General features: G+C 49.5%; 1 protein-coding gene across 9 annotated transcripts in view; it reads right to left on the minus strand.

Moving 5' to 3' along the window:
* LOC115166571 (serine/threonine-protein kinase MRCK alpha) overlaps positions 1 to 21,892 on the minus strand; it is a 118,056-nt gene that overhangs the window by 50,633 nt on the left and 45,531 nt on the right. For all 9 annotated transcript variants that reach the window (XM_029721007.1, XM_029720690.1, XM_029720598.1 and 6 more), the window contains exons 3-5: positions 20,430 to 20,513; positions 19,064 to 19,159; positions 16,566 to 16,714 (exon numbers count right to left, since the gene is read on the minus strand). In XM_029721007.1, coding sequence (XP_029576867.1) covers positions 16,566 to 16,714; positions 19,064 to 19,159; positions 20,430 to 20,513 — 329 coding nt within the window. The remainder of the gene's footprint in view (positions 1 to 16,565; positions 16,715 to 19,063; positions 19,160 to 20,429; positions 20,514 to 21,892) is intronic.

The raw sequence follows: 21,892 nt of genomic DNA on the forward strand, positions 1-21,892 counted from the left end.
ACAGAGGCTTGGTTATCCTGTCCCGACCAGAACACCGTGTCCCTGTCCCGACCAGAACACCGTGTCCCTGTCCCGACCAGAACACCGTGTCCCTGTCCCGACCAGAACACCGTGTCCCTGTCCCGACCAGAACACCCTGACCCTGTCCCGACCAGAACACCCTGTCCCTGTCCCGACCAGAACACCCTGACCCTGTCCCGACCAGAACACCCTGTCCCTGTCCCGACCAGAACACCCTGACCCTGTCCCGACCAGAACACCCTGACCCGACCACCCTGACCCTGTCCCGACCAGAACACCGACCCTGTCCCGACCAGCCCCCCCGACCCTGTCCCGACTAGCCCCCCCGACCCTGTCCCGACCAGCCCCCCCTGACCCTGTCCCGACCAGACCCCTAGACCCTGTCCCGACCAGCCCCCCTGACCCTGTCCCGACCAGCCCCCCCTGACCCTGTCCCGACCAGACCCCCTGTACCGACCAGCACCCCTGACCCTGTCCCGACCAGCCCCCCCTGACCCTGTCCCGACCAGCCCCCCCGACCCTGTCCCGACCAGCCCCCCCTGACCCTGTCCCGACCAGCCCCCCCTGACCCTGTCCCGACCAGCCCCCCCTGACCCTGTCCCGACCATCCCCCTGACCCTGTCCCGACCAGAACACCCCTTCCATGTCCCGACCAGCCCCCCTGACCCTGTCCCGACCAGAACACTCTGACCCTGTCCCGACCATCCCCCTGACCCTGTCCCGACCAGACCCCTAGACCCTGTCCCGACCAGCCCCCCTGACCCTGTCCCGACCAGCCCCCCTGACCCTGTCCCGACCAGACCCCCTGTACCGACCAGCACCCCTGACCCTGTCCCGACCAGCCCCCCCTGACCCTGTCCCGACCAGCCCCCCCGACCCTGTCCCGACCAGCCCCCCCTGACCCTGTCCCGACCAGCCCCCCCTGACCCTGTCCCGACCATCCCCCTGACCCTGTCCCGACCAGAACACCCCTTCCATGTCCCGACCAGCCCCCCTGACCCTGTCCCGACCAGAACACTCTGACCCTGTCCCGACCATCCCCCTGACCCTGTCCCGACCAGAACACCCTGACCATGTCCCGACCAGCCCCCCCGACCCTGTCCCGACCAGCCCCCCCCCTGACCCTGTCCCGACCAGCCCCCCCCTGACCCTGTCCCGACCAGCCCCCCTGACCTTGTCCCGACCAGAACACTCTGACCATGTCCCGACCAGCCCCCCCGACCCTGTCCCGACCAGAACACCCTGTCCCTGTCCCGACCAGAACACCCTGTCCCTGTCCCGACCAGAACACCCTGACCCTGTCCCGACCAGAACACCCTGACCCTGTCCCGACCAGAACACCCTGTCCCTGTCCCGACCAGAACACCCTGTCCCTGTCCCGACCAGAACACCCTGACCCTGTCCCGACCAGAACACCCTGACCCTGTCCCGACCAGAACACCCTGACCCGACCAGAACACCCTGACCCTGTCCCGACCAGCCCCCCGACCCTGTCCCGACCAGCCCCCCCTGACCCTGTCCCGACCAGCCCCCCCTGACCCTGTCCCGACCAGCCCCCCCTGACCCTATCCCGACCAGCCCCCCCTGACCCTGTCCCGACCAGCCCCCCCTGACCCTGTCCCGACCAGCCCCCCCTGACCCTGTCCCGACCAGCCCCCCCTGACCCTGTCCCGACCAGCCCCCCCCTGAACCCTGTCCCGACCAGCCCCCCTGACCCTGTCCCGACCAGCCCCCCTGACCCTGTCCCGACCAGAACACTCTGACCATGTCCCGACCATCCCCCTGGCCCTGTCCCGACCAGAACACCCTGGCCCTGTCCCGACCAGAACACCGACCCCCCCCGACCAGCCCCCCCGACCCTGTCCCGACCAGCCCCTCCGACCCTGTCCCGACCAGCCCCTCCGACCCTGTCCCGACCAGCCCCCCCTGACCCTGTCCCGACCAGATCCCCTGTCCCGACCAGCACCCCGACACCGGCCCCGACCAGCCCCCCGACCCTGTCCCGACCAGCCCCCCGACCCTGTCCCGACCAGCACCCCCGACCCTGTCCCGACCAGCACCCCCGACCCTGTCCCGACCAGCACCCCCGACCCTGTCCCGACCAGCACCCCCGACCCTGTCCCGACCAGCACCCCCGACCCTGTCCCGACCAGCCCCCCCGACCCTGTCCCGACCAGCCCCCCCGACCCTGTCCCGACCAGAACACCCTGTCCCGACCAGAACACCCTGTCCCGACCAGAACACCGTGTCCCTGTCCCGACCAGAACACCCTGTCCCGACCAGAACACCCTGTCCCTGTCCCGACCAGCCCACCCTGACCCCACCAGCCCACCTGACCCTGTCCCGACCAGCCCACCCTGACCCCACCAGCCCACCTGACCCTGTCCCGACCAGAACACCCTGACCCTGTCCCGACCAGAACACCCTGACCCTGTCCCGACCAGAACACCCTGTCCCTGTCGCGACCAGAACACCCTGTCCCGACCAGAACACCCTGTCCCGACCAGAACACCCTGTCCCGACCAGAACACCCTCTCCCTGTCCCGACCAGAACACCCTGTCCTGTCCCGACCAGAACACCCTGGCCCTGTCCCGACCAGAACACCCTGTCCCTGTCCCGACCAGAACACCCTGTCCCTGTCCCGACCAGAACACCCTGTCCCTGTCCCGACCAGAACACCCTGTCCCTGTCCCGACCAGAACACCCTGTCCCTGTCCCGACCAGAACACCCTGTCCCTGTCCCGACCAGAACACCCTGTCCCTGTCCCGACCAGAACACCCTGTCCCTGTCCCGACCAGAACACCCTGTCCCTGTCCCGACCAGAACACGCTGTCCCTGTCCCGACCAGAACACCCTGTCCCTGTCCCGACCAGAACACCCTGACCCTGTCCCGACCAGAACACCCTGACCCTGTCACGACCAGAACACCCTGACCCGACCAGAACACCCTGACCCTGTCCCGACCAGAACACCCTGACCCTGTCCCGACCAGAACACCCTGTCCCGACCAGAACACCCTGTCCCGACCAGAACACCCTGACCCTGTCCCGACCAGAACACCCTGACCCTGTCCCGACCAGAACACCCTGACCCTGTCCCGACCAGAACACCCTGACCCTGTCGCGACCAGAACACCCTGTCGCGACCAGAACACCCTGTCCCTGTCGCGACCAGAACACCCTGTCCCGACCAGAACACCCTGTCCCTGTCCCGACCAGAACACCCTCTCCCGACCAGAACACCCTCTCCCGACCAGAACACCGTGTCCCTGTCCCGACCAGAACACCGTGTCCCTGTCCCGACCAGAACACCGTGTCCCTGTCCCGACCAGAACACCGTGTCCCTGTCCCGACCAGAACACCGTGTCCCTGTCCCGACCAGAACACCGTGTCCCTGTCCCGACCAGAACACCGTGTCCCTGTCCCGACCAGAACACCGTGTCCCTGTCCCGACCAGAACACCGTGTCCCTGTCCCGACCAGAACACCGTGTCCCTGTCGCGACCAGAACACCCTGTCCCTGTCGCGACCAGAACACCCTGTCCCTGTCCCGACCAGAACACCCTGTCCCTGTCCCGACCAGAACACCCTGTCCCTGTCCCGACCAGAACACCCTGACCCTGTCCCGACCAGAACACCCTGACCCTGTCCCGACCAGAACACCCTGACCCTGTCCCGACCAGAACACCTTGTCCCGACCAGAACACCCTGTCCCTGTCGCGACCAGAACACCCTGTCCCGACCAGAACACCCTGTCCCTGTCCCGACCAGAACACCCTGTCCCTGTCCCGACCAGAACACCCTGTCCCGACCAGAACACCCCTCTCCCGACCAGAACACCGTGTCCCTGTCCCGACCAGAACACCGTGTCCCTGTCCCGACCAGAACACCGTGTCCCTGTCCCGACCAGAACACCGTGTCCCTGTCCCGACCAGAACACCCTGACCCTGTCCCGACCAGAACACCCTGACCCTGTCCCGACCAGCCCCCCTGACCCTGTCCCGACCAGAACACCCTGACCCTGTCCCGACCAGCCCCCCTGACCCTGTCCCGACCAGCCCCCCCTGACCCTGTCCCGACCAGAACACCCTGACCCTGTCCCGACCAGAACACCCTGACCCTGTCCCGACCAGAACACCCTGACCCTGTCCCGACCAGAACACCCTGACCCTGTCCCGACCAGAACACCCTGACCCTGTCCCGACCACCATTCTGATATTACATCTCACTTAATGCAGACAATGTCAAGCCCTTGTCTTCACTAGTCTCCGTATCTCTACACTATTGATACACAGTACAGTATAGTAACAATATACTAACAGTATAGTAACAACCCATCAATACACTAACAATACACTAACAGTACAGTAACAATACTACACACTAAAGGACATCATCAAAACACTAACAGTACAGTAACAATACATCATCAATACACTAACAGTATAGTAACAATACACTAACAGTACAGTAACAATACATCATCAATACACTAACAGTGTAACCTTTATTTAACAAGGCAAGTCAGTTAAGAACAAATTCTTATTTACAAAAACGGCCTACTGCCTTGTTCAGGGGCAGAACGACAGATTTTTACCTTGTCAACTCGGGGATTCGATCCAGCAACCTTTCAGTTACTGGCCCAACGCTCTAACCACTAGGCTCCTTGCCGCCCCAGTAACAATACATCAATACACTAACCGTATAGTAACAATACATCAATACACTAACAGTATAGTAACAATACATCAATACACTAACATTACACTAACAGTAAAGTAACAATACACTAACCGTATAGTAACAATATATTAATACATCAATACACTAACAGTATAGCAACAATACACTAACAGTATAGTAACAATACATCATCAATACACAACGATATATTATACACTTGACATTACATGGTAGCTGAAGGACGGGATTAAAAACAAACAAAAGATAACTATTGTCAAATATATTGTCTCTAAAATGTGTATAGTGTGTACTGTATAAGCTGGAAGTAGAAGCCTAAGTGTTGTTGTCCATTAGTTTACTCCAATTAGGGGAGGCGTGGTAGGGTTAGGGGAGGGGTGGTAGGGTTAGGGGAGGCGTGGTAGGGTTAGGGGAGGGGTGGTAGGGTTAGGGGAGGCGTGGTAGGGTTAGGGGAAAAAAATTAAGGAAAATATATATATTTTTTAAAAGACATGGGGCGGTAACCGAAAGGTTGCTGGATCAAATCCCCAAGCTGACAAGGTACAAATCTGTCGTTCTGCCCATGAACAGTTCATGAACAGTTCCCCGGTATATATAAACTCAGTAACAGTCAGTATCTGGTGTGACCACCAGCTGCATCTCCTCATGGAGAGACTAAACTCAGCAAAAAAAGAAACGTCCCTTTTTCAGGACCCTGTCTTTCAAAGATAATTCGTAAAAATCCCAATAGCTTCCCAGATATTCATTGTAAAGGGTTTAAACACTGTTTCCCATTCTTGTTCAATGAACCATAAACAATGAATGAACATGCACCTGTGGAACGGTCGTTAAGACTAACAGCTTACAGACGGTAGGCAATTAAGGTCACAGTGATGTAAACTTAGGACACTAAAGAGGCCTTTCTACTGACTCTGAAAAACACCAAAAGAAAGATTCCCAGGGTACCTGCTCATCTGCGCGAACGTACCTTAGGCATGCTGCAAGGAGGCATGAGGACTGCAGATGTGGCCAGGGAAATAAATTGCAATGTCTGTACTGTAAGAAGCCTAAGATTGTCCTTGCAGTGGCAGACCACGTGTAACAACTGCACAAGTTCGGTACATCCGAACATCACATCCGCAATAGGCCGAGAGAGCCTGGACTGAGGGCTTGTAGGCCTGTTGTAAGGCAGGTCCTCACCAGACATCACCGGCAGCAACGTCGCCTATGGGCATAGGCGACGTTGCTGCCGGTGATGTCTGGTGAGGACCTGCCTTACAACAGGCTTACACCGTCGCTGGACCAGACAGGACTGGCAAAAAGTGCTCTTCGCTGACGAGTCGCGGTTTTGTCTCAACAGGGGTGATGGTCGGATTCACGTTTATCATCGAAGGAATGAGCGTTACACCGAGGCCTGTACTCTGGAGCGGGATTGATTTGGAGGTGGAGGGTCCGTCATGGTCTGGGGCGGTGTGTCACAGCATCATCGGACTGAGCTTGTGGTCATTGCAGGCAATCTCAACACTGTGCGTTACAGGGAAGACATCCTCCTCCCTCATGTGGTACCCTTCCTGCAGGCTCATCCTGACATGACCCTCCAGCATGACAATGCCACCAACCATACTGCTCGTTCTGTGTGTGATTTCCTGCAAGACAGGAATGTCAGTGTTCTGCCATGGCCAGCGAAGAGCTAGGATCTCAATCCCATTGAGCACGTCAGGGACCTGTTGGATCCGAGGGTGAGGGCTGGGGACATTCCCCCCAGAAATGTCCAGGAACTTGCAGGTGCCTTGGTGGAAGAGTGGGGTAACATCTCACAGCAAGAACTGGTAAATCTGGTGCAGTCCATGAGGAGATGCACTGCAGTACTTAATGCAGCTGGTGGCCACACCAGATACTGACTGTTACTTTTGATTTTGACCCACCCTTTGTAGCAATGCAAATAGTCTGTGTAGCCATTTGATTAGCTGTTCAGGAGTCTTAGGGCTTGGGGGTAGAAGCTGTTTAGAAGCCTCTTGGACCTAGACTTAGCGCTCCGGTACTGCTTGCCATACGGTAGCAGGGAGAACAGTCTATGACTAGAATGGCTGGAGTCTGACCATTTTTAGGTCCTTCCTCTGACACCGCCTGGTATAGAGATCCTGGATGGCAGGAAGCTTGGCCCCAGTGATGTACTGGACCGTATGCACTATGCTCTGTAGTGCCATGCGGTCAGAGGCCGAGCAGTTGCCATACCAGGCAGTGATGCAACCCATCAGGATGCTCTCGATGGTGCAGCTGTAAAACCTTTTGAGGATCTGAGGACGCATGGACCATGTTAGGTCTCTGACCTCCTTCCTACAGGCTGTCTCATCGTTGTCGGTAATCAGGCCTGTTCTGTCATCAGCAAACTTAATGATGGTGGAGTCGTTTTTAGATCTGCCATCTAAAAAAAAAATAACCACAGGCCTTATCAACACATGATCGATACACAAATAAATACCAGGGTTGCTGAGACAAACCCCAGTGACACAAACACACATCAAATGCTGCATCGTCTCATAGCGGCGTAGTTTCTGTGACAGGATTTTACACACCACTGTACTATGAGTTGTGATGCAAAGGCACTGCAAAATCAAACCGAGTAAGTACACACAAACGCTAACCCTGACTGTGTTGTCATGTGTTGCTGCCTTGCTATGTTGTCTCTCTTTATGTAGTGTCTCTCTTGTTGTGATGTGTGTTTTGTCCTATATTTATATTGTATTTATTATTATAATTTTTTTAATCCCAGCCCCCGTCCCTGCAGGAGGCCTTTTGCCTTTTGGTAGGCCGTCATTGTAAATAAGAATTTGTTCTTAAGTGACTTGCCTAGTTAAATAAAGGTTAAATAAATAAATAAATGAAAAACTCCTAGCCCCTATTGTAACCCTAAACCTAACCCTAACCTTAATTCTAACCCTAACCTCTATGCCTAACCTTAACCTAACCCTAAACGCTATGCCTAAAAAAATAAAGCATTTTTCCTCGTTTTACTATCCTTGTGAGGTCTTCAAATATATATTTCAAGACCTATATACACACACACACACAAAAAGTATGTGAACCCTTTGGAAATACCTGGATTTCTGCATAAATTGGTCATAAAATCTGATCTGATCTTCATCTAATTCACAACAATAGACAGTCTGCTTAAACTAATAACACAAACAATTATACGTTATCATGTCTTTATTGAACACACCGTGTAAACATTCACAATGCAGGGTGGGAAAAGTATGTGAACCCTTGGTTTTAATAAGTGGTTGACCCTCCTTTGGCAGCAATAACCTCAACCAAATGTTTTCTGTAGTTACGGATCAGACCTGCACAACGGTCGGGAGGAATTTTAGAAAACTGTTTCAGTTCAGCAATATTCTTGGGATGTCTGGTGTGAACTGCTCTCTTGAGGTCATGCCACAGCATCTCAAATCGGGTTGAGGTCAGGACTCTGACTGGGCCACTCCAGAAGGCATATTTTCTTCTGTTGAAGCCATTCTGTTATTGATTTACTTCTGTGTTTTGGGTCGTTGTCCTGTTGCATCAAACTTCTGTTGAGCTTCAATTGACAGACAGCCTAACATTCTCCTGCAAAATGTCTTGATAAACTTGGGAATTCATTTTTCCGTCGATGATCGCAAGCTGTCCAGGCCCTGAGGCATCAAAGCAGCCGCAAACCATGATGCTCCCTCCACCATACTTTACAGTTGGGATGAGGTTTTGATGTTGGTGTGCTGTCCCTTTTTTTCTCCACACTGTTGTGTGTTCCTTCCAAACAACTCCACTGTAGTTCCATCTGTTCATAGAATATTTTGCCAGTAGCGCTGTGGAACATCCATGTGCTCTTTTGCAAACTTCAGACGTGGAGAAATGTTTTTTTTGGACAGCAATGGCTTCTTCCATGAACACCATTCTTGTTTAGTGTTTTACATATTGTACACTCGTCAACAGAGATGTTAGCATGTTCCAGAGATTTCTGTAAGTCTTTAGCTGGCACTTCAGGATTCTTCTTAACCTCATTGAGCATTCTGCGCTGTGCTCTTGCAGGCATCTTTACAGGACGGCCACTCCTAGGGAGAGTAGCAACAGCGCTTAAATTTCTCCATTTATAGACAATTTGTCTTACCGTGGACTGATGAACATCAAGGCTTTTAGAGATACTTTTGTAACCCTTTCCAGCTTTATGCAAGTCAACAACTCTTTATCTTAGGTCTTCTGAGATCTCTTTTGTTCGAGGCATGGTTCACATCAGGCAATGCTTCTTGTGAATAGCAAACTCCAATTTTGTGAGTGTTTTTAATAGGGCAAGGCAGCACTAACCAAAATCTCCAATCTCGTCTCATTGGTTGGAATCCAGGTTTGCTGACTCCTGACTCCAATTAGCATTTGAAGAAGTCATTAGCCTAGGGGTTCACCTACTTTTTCCAACCTACACTGTGAATGTTTAAATTATGTATTCAATATAGTTTAAGCACACTGTTTGTCTATTGTTGTGACTTAGATGAAGATCAGATAAAATTTGACGACCAATTTATGTAGAAATACTTTTTCTTGCCACTGTATATATTTTTTTACCCTTATTTAACTAGGCAAGTCAGTTAAGAACAAATTCTTATTTACAATTTTATTTATTTATTTATTTCACCTTTATTTAACCAGGTAGGCAAGTTGAGAACAAGTTCTCATTTACAATTGCGACCTGGCCAAGATAAAGCAAAGCAGTTCGACAACATACAAAAACACAGAGTTACACATGGAGTAAAACAACATACAATCAATGATGCAGTAGAAAACAATAAGACTATATACACAATGTGAGCAAATGATGTGAGATAAGGGAGGTAAAGGCAAAAAAAGGCCATGGTGGCAAAGTAAATAAAGTATAGCAAGTAAAACACTAGAATGGTAGATGTGGTTTGAAGAAAGTTAAAAGTTAAAATATAAATAATATGGTGCAAAGGAGCAAAAATAAATAAAGTAAATAAATACAGTAGGGGAAGAGGTAGTAGTTTGGCCTAAATTATAGATGGGCTATGTACAGGTGCAGTGATCTGGGAGCTGCTCTGATAGCTGGTGCTTAAAGCTAGTGAGGGAGATAAGCGTTTCCAGTTTCAGAGATTTTTGTAGTTCGTTCCAGTCATTGGCAGCAGAGAACTGGAAGGAGAGACGACCAAAGGAGGAGTTGGCTTTAGGGGTGACCAGAGAGATATACCTGCTGGAGCGCGTGCTACAGGTGGGTGCTGCTATGGTGACCAGTGAGCGGAGATAAGGGGGGACTTTACCTAGCAGGGTCTTGTAGATGACCTGGAGCCAATGTGTTTGGCGACGATTATGAAGCGAAGGCCAGCCAATGACGGCCTACAGGGGGAACGACAGATTTTTTTTTTTTTACCTTGTCAGCTTGGGGATTCGATCCAGCAACCTTTCAGTTACTGGCCCAACGCTCTAACCACTAGGCTACCTGCCGCCCAAGACCATACACACAGACAGACATTCTCTGATACCCAGCATCTCTAACAAACTCAAATGACTCCACATGTTCTATGAATGTTCATCTTCAGTACAGAGCAGCACATAAAAGCACTGTAGAAGCTACTGACAGGTCCTTCCTCAACTGTTAACAGTCAACATCACATGAAGGGCCTGCTCCTACTTTATAGCAGCTTCTAACTGAATCAGCTTCCTATTAAAGTTACACATTTAGACAGTGCCTGATGATCATATTTACCACTGAATCAGCTTCCTATTAAAGTTATATTTTTAGACTGCCCATCTTTCCCATTTATAAGGGTTTGGGTTAGAAGTGTGGGGGAGTCAGAGCAGTGCCTGATGGAAGTGGTGAGGGGACTCTAGTTGGGAGGGAGGGGTGTAGGGGGGAGTATGGGGGTACTCCCTGCCTTGGGAGGGATGGGGTGTAGGGGGGAGTATGGGGGTACACCCTGCCTTGGGAGGGATGGGGTGTAGGGGGGAGTATGGGGGTACACCCTGCCTTGGGAGGGATGGGGTGTAGGGGGGAGTATGGGGGTACACCCTGCCTTGGGAGGGATGGGGTGTAGGGGTGTACCTCCTGTTGATAAGCAGCCACACAGAGTTAAACAGAAGCTCTGGCTGCATGAGGATTTGGAGGGGAGAAGGGAGAGAGGGGAGGTTCCCTGAACCCAAAGAACAAAGGCTTCTCTCTGGACAGCAGGATAATGAGGTAACGGCCCAAATGACACACTATTCCCTACATGGTGCTCTACTTTTGACCAGAGCCCAATAGGGCCTGGTCAAAAGTAGTGCACTAAATAGGGAATAGCGCCTGGTGGCATTTGGGACTTGACCCGAGAGACAAAGAGAGAAGGAGCTTTTCTTTTCATGTTGAATCAAGTCAATGGGATAAAAGGTAGACCAACGGGACACCCCCTACAAAGTAGACCTACTAACAGTCGGCTCAAGTCTAGCTAAAATGATACAATGAAGTCATTTCTGTTTAGTTCCTTCTCCACCAACCATGTGAGTGTTCCCACTGTGACTATTAAAACCTACCCAAACCAGAAACCATGGATAGACGGCAGCATTTGCACAAAACTTGAAACGCTGTATTTAACCATGGCAAGGTAACTAGGAATATGGTCAAATAACACACACTTCGCTACACCCGCAATAACATCTGTTAAATATGTGTATGTGACCAATAACATCTGTTAAATATGTGTATGTGACCAATCTAAATTGATTTGACTCAATACTGACATGCATTCTCTTCAGAACAAACTCTTTTCCCAGTGTGCACCTGCGCTAACCTCTACTTAACACCTCTGTGGGAGTCTTTTAACCTCTCACTTTCCTGATAGGCTCAGACCTGGCCCTAGCCTGTGTATGTACTGTGTGTGTGTGTGTGTGTGTGTGTGTGTGTGTGTGTGTGTGTGTGTGTGTGTGTGTGTCCTGTCATCCAGCATGCCGTCATGAGTTCCTCCTCCAGATAAACCAATTAAAACCCAGTGAAACCCTGAGCAGAGATCAAACAAAGAACATGGCTACCACCCCTCTTTCCCCTCCCGCTGTCTCTTTCTCTTGCCTCATCTCTACCTCCCTCTGTCACCCGTGTCTTTATCCACCCCCCCTTTTCAATTCAAAGGACTTTATTGGGAAACATATGTTTACACTGCCAAAGCAAGTGAAATAGATAAACCAAAGTGAAATAAAGAATAAAAATGAACAGTAAACAGACTCACAAAAGTTCCAAAGGAATAGAGACATTTGAAATGTCATTATGGCTAATAAGGTGTTGTAACGATGTGCAAATGGTTAAAGTACAAAAGCGAAAATAAATAAACATAAATATGGGATGTATTTACAATGGTGTTTGTTCTTCACTTGTTGCCCTTTCTTGTGGCAACAGGTCACATCTTACTGATGTGACAGACATTCTCTCCCTCTCTCCGGTGACGTGACTGTTGGGGGCATGGCTAATTGGTCTGCTCTGTCCCAGGCAGGGCAGGGCTCCTGAAGTCTTAAGGCTGAGAATAGAGGGAGGTAATCTCCTTTAAGACCTCACCAGCATCCATCTGTAAGGGCCATCTGGCTGCCAAGACAACACACACACTGTGTCTCCTCACAGAGACATGGACCGAGATAAGGACACACACACACAGGGCTCTATGGGACCTCATCACCACTATTTGGACGCATACAGATACCGTGTATACTCACCATTGGCCTTTGCTAATTCAGGTGCCATTCATGACCATTTCTACAACAGTGCATTGTTCCTGCCACTGTTAACATGGTGGCTGCAGGGTCTTTGATAGATGACATTAACAGGTAAAGAGATGTCTGTGGTCAGTGGTCGGTCTGATGAAAGAGATTGGGCTCTTAGATCAGGAGGTGGAAACAGGGCCGTGGAGCCCACATGGTTCTGATCAGTAATAACACACACACACACACACACACACGGCCCTGATCAATAGATGTCAACACGCACACACAATGAGACACACACACAATGAGACACACACAGGCCAGATGAGGGCCCTGCTAACAGAGAGCTGGGCCATGCTGAGTTGGTCTGTTAGTCTCTGGGGGAGGCCATGCAGATCACTGACCCTGATCAGCTTCACACACACCCTAATGAGGAGGGGGCAGCCACTACACTATTTTCTTAGTTAATTGAACCTTTAATTCTCCTTGGCAGGGTATTGTCTTCAACATAAAGCAGTGAGCTATGTTTGTGGTACTGACAAGGCATTATGCTTACAGCGGCACAAGCATCTCCACAACTGAACCTCTTGACTGACAGAGACCATTTCTATAACTAGGCCCTCCTTACTTCACAAATGTGGCCTATATGCACTGATTCAAGCTATTCTAATTGGCCTTATATTGGAGAAATTACAGGGTTAATGCATTGTCCTTTCAGTCACACCCACACCAAAACACACACACACACAGAGAACACACCCTCCTCAGGGGACCTTCTTTAACGTCTCCACCCTGCACAAACCAAGCGTGCCAATCTCTCCCGAGAGGGGGAACCCACCACAACCCCCATACATACACCCTGTCATTACCAGCCCAAAATGTCTCAGAAGGACTCAAAGGGGAAGGAGACGACCACCGCCGCCCCGACTCCACGTAAAACACCATACAATTAGTGGGTCCCCATCTCCACACTAAGTCTATACTGCTGCTGTGCTATGGGACAATCAATGTTACTATAGGGCCAGCCAGGCACACCCTAGCTAGCCCCTGGGTTCTTTCTCTCTCAAATCGTTCATCTGAGGCTTCTTCAGCGTCAACACTGTCATTATGTAGATGAGGCCTGGTGACCACTTCCTGTGTGTCAGAGGGAAGAGTGGTTCCTACCACACAGCCTTTGAGGCAGAGGCCTTCTCCTATTGGCTGTCACGTCCCTTATGACAAAACTCCTTCACAGCCAGGGCGTCAGTCAGGGGACCACCACAAAGCATCTATTTTTAGAGTTATTTTCTTTCATAGAACCCAGTGAATGTGACCTTACATACACTAAAAGTTTTATAACATCTACTCATTCAAGGGTTTTTCTTTATTTTGACTATTTTCAACATTGTAGAATAATGAAACTATGAAATAACACATGGAATCATGTAGTAACCAAAAAAAAGTGTTCAACAAATCAAAATATATTTTATATTTGAGATTCTTCAAACTAGCCACCCTTCGCCTTGATGACAGCTTTGCACACTCTTGGCATTCTCTCAACCAGCTTCATGAGGTAGTCACCTGGAATGCATTTCAATTAACAGGTGTGCCTTCTTAAAAGTTAATTTGTAGAATTTCTTCCCTTCTTAATGCGTTTGAGCCAATCAGTTGTGTTGTGACAAGGTAGGGAGGTATACAGAAGACAGCCCTATTTGGTAAAAGACCAAGTCCATATTATGGCATGAAGAGGTCAAATAAGCAAAGAGAAACGACAGTCCATCATTACTTTAAGACATCAAGGTCAGACAATCCGTAAAATTTCAAGAACTTTGAAAGTTTCTTCATGTTTAATCGCAAAAACCATCAAGTGCTATGATGAAACTGGCTCTCATGAGGACCGCCACAGGAATGGAAGACCCAGAGTTACCTCTGCTGCAGAGGATACGTTCATTTGAGTTACCAGCCTCCGAAATTGCAGCCCAAATAGATACTTCACAGAGTTCAGGTAACAAACACATCTCAACATCAACTGTTCAGCGGAGACTGCGTGAATCAGGACTTCATGGTCGAATTGCTGCAAAGAAACCACTACTAAAAGACACCAACAATAAGAAGAGATTTGTTTGGGCCAAGAATCCCAAGCAATGGACATTAGACCGGTGGAAATCTGTCCTTTAGTCTGGAGTCCAAATTGGAGATTTTTGGTTCCAACCTCCATGTCTTTGTGAGACGCGTGTGGGTGAATGGATGATCTCCGCATGTGTATTTCCCACCGTAAAGCATGGAGGAGGAAGTGTTATGGTGTGGGGGTGCTTGCTGGTGACACTGTCAGCGATTTATTTAGAATTCAAGGCACACTTAACCAGCATGGGTACCCCAGCATTCTACAGCGATACACCATCCCATCTGGTTTGGGCTTAGTGGGACTATCATTCGTTTTTCAACAGGACAATGACCCAAAACACCTCCAGGCTGTGTAAGTGCTATTTGACCAAGAAGGAGAGTGAAGGAGTGCTGCAGCAGATGACCTGGCCTCCACAATCACCTGACCTCAACCAAATTGAGATGGTTTGGGATGAGTTGGACCACAGAGTGAAGGAAAAGCAGACAGAAGTGCTCAACATATGTAGGAACTCCTTCAAGACAGTGGGAAAAGCATTCCAGGTGAAGCTGATTGAGAGAATGCCAAGAGTGTGCAAAGCTGTCATCAAGGCAAAGGGTGGCTTGAAGAATCTGAAATATAAGATATGTTTTGATTTGTTTAACACTTTTTTGGTTTCTACATGAGTCCATGTGTGTTATTTCATAGTTTTGATGTCTTCACTATTATTCTACAATGTAGAAAATAGTAAAAATAAAGAAAAACCCTTGAATGAGTAGGTGTGTCCAAACCTTTAACCGGTAGTGTATGTAAGGTTATGGGCTCCCGAGTGGTGCAGCCGTCTAAGGCAATGCATCTCAGTGGTAGAGGCGTCACTATAGACCCTTGTTTGATTCCAGACTGTATCACAACCGGCCGTGATTGGGAGTCCCATAGGGTGGCGCACAATTGGCCCAGCGTCACCCGGGTTTGGCCGGGGTAGGCCGTCATTGTAAATAAGAATTTGTTCTTAACTGACTTGCCTACCGTAAATTCCGGACTATAAGCCGCAACTTTTTTCCCACGCTTTGAACATCGCGGCTTAATAAACAATGACGCGGCTAATATATGGATTTTTCCCGCTTTCAATTTTTTTTTTTTCAAAAAAACACATTCTGTGACGTGCTCAGTTTTTTGGCGGCATGAAGCTTTCATTAGACCAATGAAATTGCCGAACGGGTTAAGGTCAAACAACTTTTTTGTTTACTGTTTAGATTAAATCGAGCGCTCTCAAACTTCCCATCATTCTGATTACGGTAGTCATTTTGTCACCCTCATCATGGCAAAGACACGGAGAAATGCATATGATGCAGCTTTCAAGTTGAAGGCGATTGATCTGGCTGTTGGAAAAGGAAATAGAGCTGCTGCACGGGAGCTTGGTCTTAATGAGTCGATGATAAGACGTTGGAAACAGCAGCGTGAGAAATTGACTCAGTGCAAAAAGACAACTAAAAGCTTACTGCTAATTTTTTATTTTTTGTTACAAGCCGTGTTTCGTTAAAGCCTATTTATTTTTGTTACAAGCCGTGTTTCGTTAAAGCCTGTGTAAAGTTAATTTGTTTCAATGTACTGGTAGGCACCTGCGGCTTATAGACATGTGCGGCTTATTTATGTTCAAAAAAATAATAATATTATAATTCAGTGGGTGCGGTTTATATTCAGGTGCGCTTAATAATCCGGAAATTACGGTAGTTAAAAAAAAAAAAAGGAAACATTTCGCTCTGCTTCATTAAGGAGGGACACTTCTCTCTGCTTCATTAAGGAGGGACACTTCTCTCTGCTTCATTAAGGAGGGACACTTCTCTCTGCTTCATTAAGGAGGGACACTTCTCTCTGCTTCATTAAGGAGGGACACTTCTCTCTGCTTCATTAAGGAGGGACACTTCTCTCTGCTTCATTAAGGAGGGAATATTTGGAATACTTATTTAGAGCCACAAAGGAACCAACTATTTCAGTGGTCATACAGGTGGCTTGGACTATTGAGTCATTAATACAATACTCGTTAACGTGTACGTGTGTGCGCGTTTGTGTGTGTGTGTGTCACCTGTGGACGTAATGCAGTTGGTGCACTGAGTCGATGGCCAGCACCATCTCAGCCAGGTAGAATCTTGCCATGTCCTCCGGCAACCTGTCTTCAAACTTACTAAGCAGTGTGAGAAGGTCCCCACCCACATAATAATCCATCACCAGGTACTGCGGAGAGAGGAGGGGAGAAAATAATAAATCTCTCTGACACAGTAGTAGTAATAATAATACTACTGTATAATAGTGTACAAGTAACATTCTCTGTATTCCTCTAGTGTTCCCCCAGTTCCTCCCTCCATCTTCCAACTTTACTTTCTTCAGGCCTCCCTCTTTCTCCTTAGTCTTAGTATTTTTTGGCAACCACCCATCCCTCCCTCCCTCCCTCCTTTACCGTCAACCACCCATCCCTCCCTCCCTCCTTTACCGTCAACCACCCATCCCTCCCTCCCTCCTTTACCGTCAACCACCCATCCCTCCCTCCTTTACCGTCAACCACCCATCCCTCCCTCCTTTACAGTCAACCACCCATCCCTTCCTCCTTTACCGTCAACCACCCATCCCTTCCTCCTTTACCGTCAACCACCCATCCCTTCCTCCTTTACCGTCAACCATCCATCCCTTCCTCCTTTACTGTCAACCACCCATCCCTTCCTCCTTTACAGTCAACCACCCATCCCTCCCTCCCTCCTTTACCGTCAACCACCCATCCCTCCCTCCTTTACCGTCAACCACCCATCCCTCCCTCCCTCCTTTACAGTCAACCACCCATCCCTCCCTCCTTTACAGTCAACCATCCATCCCTCCCTCCTTTACCGTCAACCATCCATCCCTCCCTCCTTTACCGTCAACCACCCATCCCTCCCTCCTTTACCGTCAACCACCCATCCCTCCCTCCTTTACCGTCAACCACCCATCCCTCCCACCTTTACCATCAACCACCCATCCCTCCCTCCTTTACAGTCAACCACCCATCCCTCCCTCCCTCCTTTACAGTCAACCACCCATCCCTCCCTCCTTTACAGTCAACCACCCATCCATCCCTCCCTCCTTTACAGTCAACCACCCATCCATCCCTCCCTCCTTTACAGTCAACCACCCATCCCTCCCTCCCTCCTTTACAGTCAACCACCCATCCCTCCCTCCTTTACAGTCAACCATCCATCCCTCCCTCCTTTACCGTCAACCACCTTTACCATCAACCACCCATCCCTCCCTCCCTCCTTTACAGTCAACCACCCATCCCTCCCTCCCTCCTTTACCGTCAACCACCCATCCCTCCCTCCTTTACCGTCAACCACCTTTACCATCAACCACCCATCCCTCCCTCCTTTACCGTCAACCACCCATCCCTCCCTCCCTCCTTTACAGTCAACCACCCATCCCTCCCTCCTTTACAGTCAACCATCCATCCCTCCCTCCTTTACCGTCAACCACCCATCCCTCCCTCCTTTACCGTCAACCACCCATCCCTCCCTCCTTTACCGTCAACCACCCATCCCTCCCTCCTTTACCGTCAACCACCCATCCCTCCCTCCTTTACCGTCAACCACCTTTACCATCAACCATCCATCCCTCCCTCCTTTACCGTCAACCACCCATCCCTCCCTCCTTTACAGTCAACCACCCATCCCTCCCTCCTTTACCGTCAACCACCCATCCCTCCCTCCTTTACCGTCAACCATCCATCCCTCCCTCCTTTACAGTCAACCATCCATCCCTCCCTCCCTCCTTTACAGTCAACCACCCATCCCTCCCTCCTTTACAGTCAACCATCCATCCCTCCCTCCCTCCTTTACAGTCAACCATCCATCCCTCCCTCCTTTACAGTCAACCACCCATCCCTCCCTCCTTTACAGTCAACCACCCATCCCTCCCTCCTTTACAGTCAACCACCCATCCCTCCCTCCTTTACCGTCAACCACCCATCCCTCCCTCCTTTACAGTCAACCACCCATCCCTCCCTCCTTTACCGTCAACCACCCATCCCTCCCTCCTTTACAGTCAACCACCCATCCCTCCCTCCTTTACCGTCAACCACCCATCCCTCCCTCCTTTACCGCCAACCATCCATCCCTCCCTCCTTTACCATCAACCACCCATCCCTCCCTCCTTTACAGTCAACCACCCATCCCTCCCTCCTTTACCGTCAACCATCCATCCCTCCCTCCTTCACAGTCAACCACCCATCCCTCCTTCCTTTACAGTCAACCACCCATCCCTTCCTCCTTTACAGTCAACCACCCATCCCTCCCTCCTTTACCGTCAACCGTCATCATATTATTAATTTCATTCCGGCTTCTTCACAGCTTGTGTACATCCCAAATGGAACCCTCTTCCCTATATATTGCACTACTTTTGACCAGTGCCCTATGCCATTTGGAAGCAACCCTTTACACCCCTTAAAATCAGTGGTCATACTTTTGATCAGTCCTATTGGCAATAGGTTACCATTTGGGATGCAGAAATAACATATATTGAAACCCATATGAATAGAGGGGAAGTTAGTGGAGATCTTACCAGGAAGTTGTCGTCCTGGAAGGCGTAGTGTAGGGTGGTGATCCACTGGCTGTCCCCATTCACCAGCACGTCCCGCTCCTCCCGGAAACACGCCGTCTGAGGGACAGGTCAAAGGGTAACCATTATATAAACAGAATGAATGAAATGTACTGTAGCTACTCTCATTGGCACACACTTCAGTCCATCACACTTCGGTCCAACCTGTGTGTGTATCGAATTCCTGTCTGCTAGTGGTGGACAACCATAGAATTAATAGATTGTATTTCTATCTTTATGTGGGAAACATCATTTCAGATCCTTTAGGGGTCAATTAAGTATTTTCAATTCAATTACACTTTCTAACAAACTTATAAAATAGTCAAATTCATCTATTTCCATCTGTATGAACAATCTGTAGCTAGACTATGTCATATGGTACATTAATGAGGACATGGGTTTGAGAGTAGCGTTTATATTGCAGACAGTTTCCCATGTCCAGAGACAGCCAGACACAGTGGGGAGTTGGGTTCTATGAGGCCGAGGTATGAAAACTGCAAGCCCAGGGTACCACTGGGGACGCCTACACAGACACACACCACTGTGAACAGCGGACGATTAAAGAAAAGCACAGCAGCAACAGATATACTGAGTTCACTGGTTCAAATCCCCAAGCCAACTAGGTGAAAAATCTGCCTATGTGCCCTTGAGCAAGGCACTTAACCCTAATTGCTGCTGTAGTCTCTCTGGATAAGAGCGTTTGCTAAATGACTAAAATGTAAATACACTGAACACACACCACATGATCGCTCTCTCATACTGCAAATAGGTTCTAAAGTTTAATTAAGTTATGTACTCAAAATCACATTTAATATTCTAAACTTGAGACATGCACATGTAACTGACATTTATATGAACATTTTGCATTGCATGTTTAATGCAATGTTTTATGGAAAAGCCAAGGAGTTACATAATGCTAACTCAACTTAGTATCCAGCCCTGAGTAGTGCTGTAATGCTATGGCTGTTAGCATTTGCTACTCTGGGCTAAATACTATAATACTATTGCTGTTGTTAGCATTTAGCCCTGCTCTAATGCTATCACGATTGTTAGCATTTAGCGCTGGTGTAACGTTATGGCAGTTGTTAGCATTTAGCCCTGCTGTAATGTTATGGCGGTTGTTAGCATTTAGCCCTGCTGAAATGCTACGGCAGTTGTTAGCATTTGGCCCTGCTGTAATGCTACGGCGGTTGTTAGCATTTAGCGCTGCTGTAACGGTGTAATGCTATGGCGGTTGTTAGCATTTAGTCCTACTGTAATGCTATGGCGGTTGTTAGCATTTAACACTGCTGTAATGCTATGGCGGTTGTTGTTACTAGCCAAAACTCACCTCAGCTCTCTTCAGCATCTCCCACTTATTGAGGATCTTCATGGCGAACACCTTGTCTGCATTCTTCACCTTAACCACAGCAACCTACAGGAAGCATGGGAGAGAAGGAGAGTTTGAGGAGAGAAAGTTTCCATCCACCATATTAATTACATCTTTCCTGTTATGTTCAATAGGGCAAACGAAGGGAAATAAATCCACTCAGTTCCAGAACGTTTTCTCCCTACTGAACATGACCCACTCCTGTTAGATCAGGGAAGGGGAGTGAACGAGGGCAGAAGGGAAGTGAGCATCTTTGTGGAATGAAACACGGCCATATAGTCAGAGGAGGAGAAGAGGAGGAAGGGAAGAGAAAGGAAGGCGGACAGGAAGTGACCTAGGACATGAAGGTACTGACCCCTGAGGCACACACAGCTGGGATCTTTCAGCTCAAGGGCCTCAACGTGCCATAGCCGCACGGCAGCACAGATAACACTCATTACAATGGGTTTGCAGGAGGATAGGAAAGCTAGCTGGCTAAACTACTGTTAAGTGATAATGTCTCTAACACAACCCCAGTCAGCCCCCATTGTTAGACCTGAGTGTAGTAAAGAGCATTCCTAAAACGAGTTGAGTTGCAACTGTAGCGAGGCCAGAGGACTTCAGCTAGCAGGATTCTTCCCTCCTGCCTGTCTGTCTGCCAGCCAGAGGACACAAGAGAAAGCCTTCTTCACTTCAGCTTCCCCACAACTCCCTCCTCCACCACGGGAGGAATTTAAACCACCAATCATCCCCACAGTCACACACACACACGCACAGAAGCACGTATGTACGTACGCACATACACGCAACGCACACACACACGAAAGGACACGCAACACACACAATAAAAAAACCACATTGGAGTCTGAGATGAAGAAAAATAAGGAGAACGCTAAATTCAACGCAATGACAACATTCCTCCGCTGTTTGTGTTTCTCCTGCTGGTCTGATGTGGGTGGGGGAGGAGAGGCAGTGTCCCTGTGTATAGCGTGAGTAATCCCCCCCACCCTGTTTTCAGAGCTTTCACCACTCTTGACATGTACGACAGCTGTAGTGTTATAAAAGCAATTAATCAGGAGAGCCGAAACATCACGCACAGGCACCTAAATCTCTCTCCCAACGAACAGACAGACGCGGTCTCTCTCCCAGCTGACTATGAGAAGACCCTGCTCATAAATGTCCTCTTTCACCTCCATTTTCAGTTCACACAGCTTCCCACTTCTTACTCTTCCGTGGAGTTGACCATTTCTCCTGAACCTTTCCGAATATCCCAGGTTTTTCAGAAATCCCATTTTGAGAATTCCCTCCCTGCTTATTACCTTCTGGAATTCTCCAACTGGTATTTCTGAGAGAAAAACTGGGAACTTTGGGAACATTTTTCAGAAATACCAGTAGGAGGATTCCTTAAACAGAAGAGAATAAACAGCCTCAAAATGGGATTTATG

Source organism: Salmo trutta, chromosome 1 (genome assembly GCF_901001165.1).
Source record: "Salmo trutta chromosome 1, fSalTru1.1, whole genome shotgun sequence".
Lineage (NCBI taxonomy): Eukaryota > Metazoa > Chordata > Actinopteri > Salmoniformes > Salmonidae > Salmo > Salmo trutta.